The sequence below is a fragment of the Xyrauchen texanus genome, chromosome 36 (genome assembly GCF_025860055.1).
Source record: "Xyrauchen texanus isolate HMW12.3.18 chromosome 36, RBS_HiC_50CHRs, whole genome shotgun sequence".
NCBI classification, from domain to species: Eukaryota; Metazoa; Chordata; class Actinopteri; order Cypriniformes; family Catostomidae; genus Xyrauchen; species Xyrauchen texanus.
In genome coordinates, this window is record NC_068311.1 from 26,939,726 (window position 1) to 26,949,238 (window position 9,513).

The window sequence follows — 9,513 nt, forward strand, 5'->3', positions numbered from 1 at the left end:
AACCCCATCATGAGCATCGCATGCTCTGTTTGTAGCAGATAACCGCAGGCATCACGCTAATTCACTTTTTAGTGTGAGGCACATACTGACTACATTTTTTTTAATTTAAATAGCAGCCTTATGTGGTTTAATAATCACTGGAGTCGCATAGCGACTGGCTTTCCAGATTGGGAAGCAACCGTCATAGCGTCAGTGCTCCTTGGTCATAACAACACAGAAAAACTTCAAATAAAAGCTCTGCCAAAATAAAAGCACAATTTAAATGAAAAAAGTATGATGGAAATAGATCACATCTATATAGTTATACAACTGCTACTATTATTTATAATAATAATAATAAATCACTATTAATTTTATTGTATTTAAGCAATATCTCACATCTGTGATACTCTATAATGCATCACTTTATTTGACAAAAATAACTTCAATATTGTATTTTGGATTGTGCTGTGTGATTCTGAATAAAAGCACTTTATTTGATGAAAATATTTCAATATCATGTTGAAAATTAATTTTTATACTTTCATTTGATTAAAGTGTTAATGAATAATTTTTTTTAAACACAATTTTTATGATAAAATTTAAATGAACTGTTGATATGGATTTCAGAAAAAGTTTTTTTAAATTAAAACAGGAATCGGACTCGGTATCAGCGAGTATCAAAAAAAAGTATTGGTTCTCTGGGTATCCTTGGTATACTTGTTTTACACTACAAATATGATATGGCAGTGTGATATGTGTCTCTGGTCACTTGAGAATTTTTTGTGTCACCGGATCACCCAGGATGGATGATTTATACCAGGTGTTAAAGGGGCCTAAGTGAATCTCAATGTAGTGTCACAAAATGTAAACTCTCTTCTGAATCCTGTGTTGCTTAAACCACCTCTCTTTTCTGGCCCCCAAGGCTATGGTGGCGTGTTATCCTGGTAATGGAACAGGATATGTGCGGCATGTGGACAATCCTAACGGCGATGGACGGTGCATAACCTGCATCTACTACCTGAACAAAGACTGGGATGTGAAGGTATGAAATTGACCCTCATTTCACTCGATTATAAATGTTTTCAATTATTCAGGTGTGACATAATGAACTTCAGTGTGTACTTTCCACATGTAAGTTATTTTTTTGCACAGGTTAACGGAGGTTTATTGCAGATCTACCCTGAGGGTCGTAGTGATGTGGCAAACATTGAGCCTCTATTTGATCGTTTGCTCATTTTCTGGTCAGACCGCCGGAACCCACATGAGGTGAAACCAGCTTTTGCAACACGGTGAGATTTCCACTTTCTGCAGGGCTGAATTAGCATTTTACAGTACAACACACACTCACCATCGTCTGCTGTTGACACAGCGTAAATGAGTCCAGGCATGAAATTCAATGGCGCAAGCTGACAGGTTTTTTTTAACCTTTATCTGTTAGCCAATCAGCTCACTCGCATGTGATATGTCAAACCAATCAGCTCACATGGTGTAAGCTTTTGATGTGTAATCGGGTAGCCAATCAACTTGTGTACTCTCTCTTTGCCTAACATTTAAATTGGCTCAGTTTGCAAGTAAGTCGTTTTCAATGCAGCATGCTTCAAGAGTTTTCTCTGAAACCCTCCACCTCCCCAGCTGCACTTGTCTAGATCTGCTATGGGGGGGTTTGCATTTATGTCTTATTGTGCAGCAGCAGGTCCACATGCTTAACTCAGTATGTCAGTATGTAGCTCTTCAGCAACAGCGTAGCTAAATATTTCCAAGAGTTGTCATGACTGAACTATTGGATATTTACGGTTTCCAATGGTGCAACTTGTCGCTTTAAAGGAATGGTTTATCCAAAAATGAAAATTGTCATATTTACTCACCCTAATGTCGTTCCAAACCCATATGACTTTCTTTCTTCTGCAGAACACAAAAAGATAAATGTAAATGAATGTGCCGCTCTGTCTTTTTAATACAATGGCAGTTGATAGTTAGTAGATAGTTGATAGTAAATACAATGAAGCTTAAAAAGCACCTAAAAGTATCATAAATGTAGTCCATGCAACTTGTGTGTCAAATTCCAAGTCTTTTAAAGACATATGGTGTTTTTAAAGATTTCCTTTTTAAGTGTCCTTTTTAAGTGTTTTAAGATTTTCTTTTTCAAGTGTTTGGTATCATTTGTAAGAGAACTTTTCCAAAAAATATTAATGATATAGATTATACATTATACATTCTGAGACTCTCTGAGAAACTGCTGCGGGGGAGAAAAAAAACCCTGAGCCAAACATTGACTTTTTATTTTCTCTTATTTGACATTATACATCTCTGGCTGTAAAAAAGGACTCTGAAAAACTGCCTTTGTTTTGTTCCCAATCAGTGAAGTCAACTGGATCTGAGAAAATGTGTTGATACGACAAAGCAATCAAAAGTTATAGCATTACAAAAATGATTTGTCCTAGTGTCCAAAAACCTCTCCAAGTGTCCAAAAATGTCTCCAAACAAAGAAAACATAATAATGGTACAAGCAAACTAATTACACATGCCGACAGGCCCATCCGAGCTAAAGGGTTAATTAATGCGTTAATTATTTGTAATTAATCGCCTGCATTAACATTGTAATTTCGACAGTGTTATTTTTGCATGATTTTAGATTTTACTATTAATAATAAACTAATGTTTATTTCCAGGTTTAAATTTGATTTGAAATCCAAGATTTTCAAAATGGACTCAAAAGCCCACTCAATAATTGCACGGCTTGAATCTGTTTTTGTTTGAATGTGACCTTCTTGGCTTCTAAAGTCGATTACCTTTGTACTAGAGGGTTTCTGCTAACCTCACTCCTACATGTTTCCTTCTCACGCAATCTCCTCATCTATGAAACTGTGATCCGTCCAAACACACGCACACACACACTCAAACACTCGTGTACACACTTATGCACTTATTTTACCTCCCTTCCCTCAGTCATCCACCACCATTGTTCTCACACCGCTACAAACACTATTTAGGTTTTATTTGATCCTGCTCTATAAATGCCACACCTTCTGCTGGTCTTCCTCAGGAAGAGTGTCTGTATTGAAATAAGATTTGTTAAACACATTAAACACTTTATCTGTGCTTTATTAAACAATAAAAAAGAGCTGTTTTTAGATTTACATTTAGGTTTTACATTATATGCTACATTTAGGATAATGGTAGGTGTCTCCTGTGTGTAACAACCCGTGTCACAGCTGGGAGGCAAGGCGGGACACAGGAAATACGTGTTTCCTGAGTGCAAGCAGCCACCGTTTCATTTGGTGCGCTCGTGCCGGAAGGAGAGTGGCAGGAATAAACAAATAAAGACACGCTAAGAGAGCGATCTGCGGAGATCAGCTAACATTGTCTTAAAGGGAGCGTTCAACAAAATGAAAGTTCTGTCATCATTGACTCATCCTTGTGTTGTTTCAAACTTGTATGACTTTTTTGTGTAGAACACACAAAGAATTGTTTGGCTGAACGTTATGGACTTTCTGAGCACTCAGTGGCATCAATACTCTTCATAATTTCTCCTTGTGTTCTACGGAAGACAGAAAATCATATAAGTTTGAAATGAAAAGTATATTACGCCCTTTCTGTGGTTTAATCTCCAGATCTTTAAACATCCAGAAGACTCCACACATCACTAATTCCTTTTAAAAATAATCCCCAATTGTGTTCTTCACCTCTTAACAGATTTTCACATGGTTGTCAACTGTCTTCTCTCAAATGGGATTGAATTTGTTTGTGTGTCTCTTGTCACAGCTACGCTATCACTGTTTGGTACTTTGATGCAAAAGAAAGAGCAGAAGCCAAGGAGAAGTACAGACTGGGTAAGTTTTGCACCTCTCAAATTAAATTAAATACTCTTGCATAGTTTTTGTGGTGCTACTTGCAGCATTCGATCACAAAATATATTATCAGCATAACAGTTGTACAGCTTGTTCTTAAGTTGTGCAAAACCTGATGATCCATGCGATCTAGAATGATTTAAAAAATGCTTCAAATACTGAGTGACTCCAGCCAGGTCTCCTAAGCAACCAAATTGGCCCAGTTGCTAGGGAGGGTAGAGTCACATGGCGTAACCTCCTCATGGTTGCTATAATATAGTTCTCGCCGTTGGTGGGGCTTGTGGTGAGTTGTGCGTAAATGCCGCGGACGCAGTGTGTCTCCGCGGTAACGCACTCAACAAGCCACGTGATAAGATGCACAGATTGACAGTCTCAGATGCGGAGGCAACTGAGATTCATCCTCCGCTACCCGGATTGAGGCGAGTCACCGCACACCATCCCAGATGTGTATGACTTTCTTCTGCAGAACGCAAACGAAGATTTTTAGAAGAATAGCTCAGAAGAATAGCTATGTAGGTCAATATAATGCAAGTGAATGGTGACCAAAATGTTAAGCTCCAAAAAGCACATAAGGGCAGCATAAAAATAATCGATAAGACTCCAGTGGTTTAATCCATGTCTTCTGAAGCAATCTAATTGATTTTGGGTTTGAACAGACCAAAATATAACACTTTTTCACTATAAATCTTGACATTAGCAGTCTCCTTGGCAATCATGATATTTTTAAGCTTAGTTATGCTTCCTATAGCACCATCTAGTGCTCTGTACATGTGTCAAGCACTAGGAAGTATAATCAAGCTTGAAATCATGATCTTGCCTAGAAACCGCAATGTTAAGATGTACAGTGAAAAAGGAGTTATATTTTGGTCTGTTCTTACCCAAAACCAGTTGGATCGCTTCAGAGGACATGGATTAAACCACTTTTATGCTGTCTTTTGTGCTTTTTGGACCTTTTAAAATTTTGGTCACCATTCATTTGCATTAAGATATTCTTCTAAAAATCTTTGTTTTTGTTCAACAGATGAAAGAATGTCATCCAGATCTGGGATGGCATAAGGGCGAGTAAATGATGAGAAACGTTCATTTTTGGGTGAACTATCCCTTTAATGTGATCTTTTTTTTTTTGTTGTTGTTGCTTAAATCTGATTAATGACCAAGAAAAAGTGCAGAATCTTAAAAATATTTTCTTTTTGACATCATACAATTTCTTTGTTTGACATTTTTTTAGAATCCTAAAAGGTCCTGTTTATTTATGCAAAAACAAACATGATGTGTGACCAGTGTAATCCGATTCATGAATGAATGACTCTTATGAGCTGAATTGTTTTTAATGAGAGACTGTCTTAACTTTTAGCTGGGTACTTAACTTTCACGAGAGTTACTTTAGTGTAATTTCTGACTGGTTGTTCATATGAAAATGTGCAGTAGAAGATAGATATTAAGAATAGAGTTCTGTAATAAATGTGACCAAATATTGTCATTTTTGTTTATTATTTTGTTTAGTTTGGGGGCAGGATTATTTAGTGTAATGAATCAGAATCATAACCAGAATGGTTAAATTCCTTACGATTCCCATCATTAGCTTATTTTTAAGAAGAACTTTGCCAATGTTACCTGCAATTGTTACCTTAAGGTGCTATTTAAACCTGAACTAACCCCTTAAGTTAGTTTTATTGATGTAGCCTAATGTATTCAGGTTGATTCAGTGATTTTCAATAATTGTTTGAATACCACTTTGTTCTTCACAGCTACAGGACAGAAAGGAGTTCAAGTGCCTGTCACTCAGAGCAACATGACCTGAATCGCAGCCAGCTGAGGGAGCACTCAAGTGCGTCCTGTTCTTGTGGATGTCAACCTACTGAGCTACATGATTGGCCATTTCAAGAGGAGATGCAGGAAGCACAACAAACATGCCTCTGTGGCATCAAACACCCAATTGTAGACATCTCCTTTGATTTGATTGGTCCTCTGAGTGCACAAAAGAGTTTTTGAATGAAGACCACTAACAGAGGTGTCTGTCAAACTTGGGATGGTCACGACTCTGAAAAGCTGGTGGGAATTGCCGATTTTTCTCACCCTGTGGAAAGTCAATAGCAGAAATGTCACAGAATAAGAAGGGACCCAAGTTACTGTATTGAGCAATTGCTGTATTTTCTGTAATAAGAATTCAAATCTCCAAGCTCACTCTTGCTTTTCACAAATGTACTCCCCTGTGAGTAAGTGGGTTAGATGAGCTTTTCCAGTGGCCTTTGAGCTAACTCGAATTGACAGGAAATGAGGAGGTGAGATTGAAAGACTCAACGTGTCATATCCTGTTTAACTCTGTGAATGTTTAGCCAGCTTTATGGGATATTTCACCCAAAAATGAAAATTCTGTCATTTACTCACACACACACACGTTGTTCCAACTCTATCTTTCTTCTGTGGAACACAAAAGGAGATGTCCTCAGTCACCATTCACTTTCATTGTATGTTTTCCATATAATGAAGTGGTGACTGCAGCTAACATTCTGCCTAACATCTCCTTTTGCGTTCCACCAAAAGAAAGTCATACGAGTTTGGAACAACATGAGAGTAAGTAAATGATGACAGAATTGTCATTTTTGCATGTGCTGTTACTTTAACACTTCTCAATAGGTCATGAATAATTACCTATTAATAGTAACATAAACAAATTACAAATATAAAATATGAATAATAACATAAAATAACAAACAATAACATTGTACAGAACATTTCAGAAGTGATCAGAATCCACAATGATTACCTGTTTATGGCCTGATAAATAGGAAACATTCAGTCATGAATTCACTAAGAATGAATAGCATCTGTAAGTGCAGTCTGCTTTGCTTAAGAACTTATACATATCAGTTGATGCCACAAACACGGCCACAAATTTTATGCAAAATGCAGTTTGCACAATGCAGTTGGTTCTGAGTGATAGGTTGTGGAGGATGCAGAAGACTATGATGATCTGGCAAACTTTACTGGGACTGTACAGCGCCACTCCACCACTGTGATCCAGACATTTAAATCAGCTTTTTTAAATTGCCAAAGGGCACATGACTACACCACTCATCATTTGATCATCATTTGATGAATTGCTGCTGCCATGATCGCTCCAAAATGTATACTACCGTAACTTTAAAACACAATTACAAAAAATAATGCCTGCTTTCTGTGGCCAGGGATAACGTCACAATAAATGCGGCAGAAAAATAGACATTTGTGAATGTTGCACAATCTGTGATGAGCCTAATTTGCATAGAAGAGAGGCGTTTTTGCAGAGAAAGAAATTGTAATTAACTAGACATACATGGCACAGCACTGTATTTGTGCAAATAGATGGTTAAATTGATAGTTCATCCCAAAATATGTTACCATCAGTAGTTTAGCCTAAGTCACCATTCACGTGCATCTTTAATCAGCAATATAAAAAGTGAATGGTGACTAAGGCTAATATTCTGTCTGACATCTTCTTTTGTGCTCCACAGAATAAAGTCCAACGGGTTTGGAACAACATTAGGGTGAGTCAGACTAGTCACACTGAATTTGGTGACAGTTGGTAAAAATACAAAACACTGCCCCCAGTGGACGAGGCTGGATGTGGTGAGGTGAAATGTCCACAGAGGGGCACCAAAAGCGAGTTGTATCTTTATTTGTAAATTATGTCATACAGTCAAAACTAACCGAAACCCTAAACCTAAATGTAAGTGAAGTAGAAATCCACATCTCTGAGGCTGTTTGCACAACGTGCTGTCAGTAGAAGACCTTGGCGATCTGGCCATAAACACATTTGAATAGATACAAAACTTTTCTGATGGGGGATGGCGTTTGTCAACAATTTGGCGAAATGGGGTCGAAATCAGGGTTCATGAACATTTCAGCATGTTGATTTGCAGTGTGATCATGTTGGGTGCATGCATGATGACAGAATTTTCATTTTTGGGTGAACTATATCTTACAATTGTGTGACGAAATACCGCAGTGCCGCAACTGTTTAGCGAGTTTGCCCCATCTGTTTTCATCCGGTAGCTATTTGAAGCCCATTGCTGCTCCTTATTTTACAATCTGCAGGATGTATGTGGTGTAGCGCAAAGTTCAAAGCAGGGTGATTGTGACCATTTTTTATCATGCGTGTGTTTGTGAAATAATAAAAAACAATTTCTTAGCCTCTCTTTATTGTTTAGCTCTGCCTGTAACAATATTTCTCTATACTACATAGCCTCTTAGTACTTACAGGCTATATATTGTATAGTGTAATACTGCTGCATGCTAGCTCAGCTTTAAAGAGTCTTTCATTGTATATAGGGATGCACTTATGAAAGGGAGAGCTGACAATCTCCTTTTCACCTCAGAGAGGCGCTATACATCAAAATGGATGATTATAGGGCTCGTTACAAATGATGGCAACGTTTCTTATTAGGTGACCCGGACAATACAACAACCTCCTTCTACCAAGTGTCCATTTGTGCACTACCCTTGTGCCTACAGCTCTCCAGAGGGCATTGCAGGTTCGACTGAAATTTAAAGGGCTATGTTTGGAATAGAATACTAGCACACTGCACTGTATACACTGCTAGTTATACTTTTTTAAATAGTATATTAAACAGGAGGCATTACGCAATGATAAATATTTCAAAAAGAGGTATGCCGAAAGGATATCCCACATTACGTGCATATTTAATTCAGCGAATGGCAGCCAGTTATCATCTCGGAAATAATTATTTTTTAATTTTTGCATATTTTAAATACAGTTTCTTTTTTTAATGCGCAGTATGATCAAACATCATTTCAAAAATTGTGGCTGATATTACGGTTCATTTGACACACTGCAAATGTAGGTAATCCAGGTTATGCTATGTATACAAATAATGGGTATCCTATGCAAAGTATACATACTATATACTGCAGTAATTGTAAGAGCAGTATGCTAGTATGCTGTTCTGAACATAGCCACAGAATGAGAACTTTCATAATGGAAGATGAGACTTAACGCAATGAAAAAGCACAGAGCAGAAGATTATGATTTTATTCAAAAAGAAAACAACTGGACAATTATTCTCCAAGCATAGCACAACAGATGGAGAGTATACTGAAGTGTTGACCTGTTCTGTGTTTGTGTGCCAGAAATGTTGCCAGAGAAGTGAACAGTAAAGCACTTTATCATAGAATGTGTGATGTTTGAATGAGAGCGAATGAAACAAGAAGCTATGGAAAGAAAATGCTTTGTGCCGTGTAACAATATGAAACCTAAATCAACTGATAACAAAAAAGATGTTTGCTTAACCTTTCTGAGTTTTGCAGTATTTAATTAAAATGTGTCAGATTTTGTACAGCTGACCTCTGTGTCCTTTTTCTCTCTCTCTCTATATATACACTACCGTTCAAAAGTTTTTAAACACTCATTCTTTATTATAATTTTTTTTCTTCATATTTTAGAATAATAGTAAAGTCATCAAAACTATGGAATAACATAAATGGAACTATGGGAATTATGTTGTGACTAAACAAAATCCAAAATTAATCAAAACTGTGTTCTATTTTACATCTTCAAAGTAGTCACCCATTGCCTAGAATTTGCAGACATGTACTCTTTATATATTACGGAGAGGTGGTGGTGTAGTGGGCTAAGGCACATAACTGTTAATCAGAAGGTCGCTGGTTCGAGACCCACAGCCAG

At 37.2% G+C, this 9,513-nt stretch overlaps 1 protein-coding gene across 1 annotated transcript in view; it reads left to right on the forward strand.

The window, feature by feature from the left end:
* LOC127629963 (prolyl hydroxylase EGLN2-like) overlaps positions 1-9,162 on the forward strand; it is a 32,614-nt gene extending 23,452 nt beyond the window's left edge. The window contains exons 3-6 of the mRNA XM_052107300.1: positions 905-1,024; positions 1,135-1,271; positions 3,745-3,812; positions 5,579-9,162. Of these exons, the coding sequence (XP_051963260.1) occupies positions 905-1,024; positions 1,135-1,271; positions 3,745-3,812; positions 5,579-5,631 (378 nt within the window). The 3' untranslated portion in view covers positions 5,632-9,162. The remainder of the gene's footprint in view (positions 1-904; positions 1,025-1,134; positions 1,272-3,744; positions 3,813-5,578) is intronic.
* The last annotated feature ends 351 nt before the right edge of the window (positions 9,163-9,513 follow it).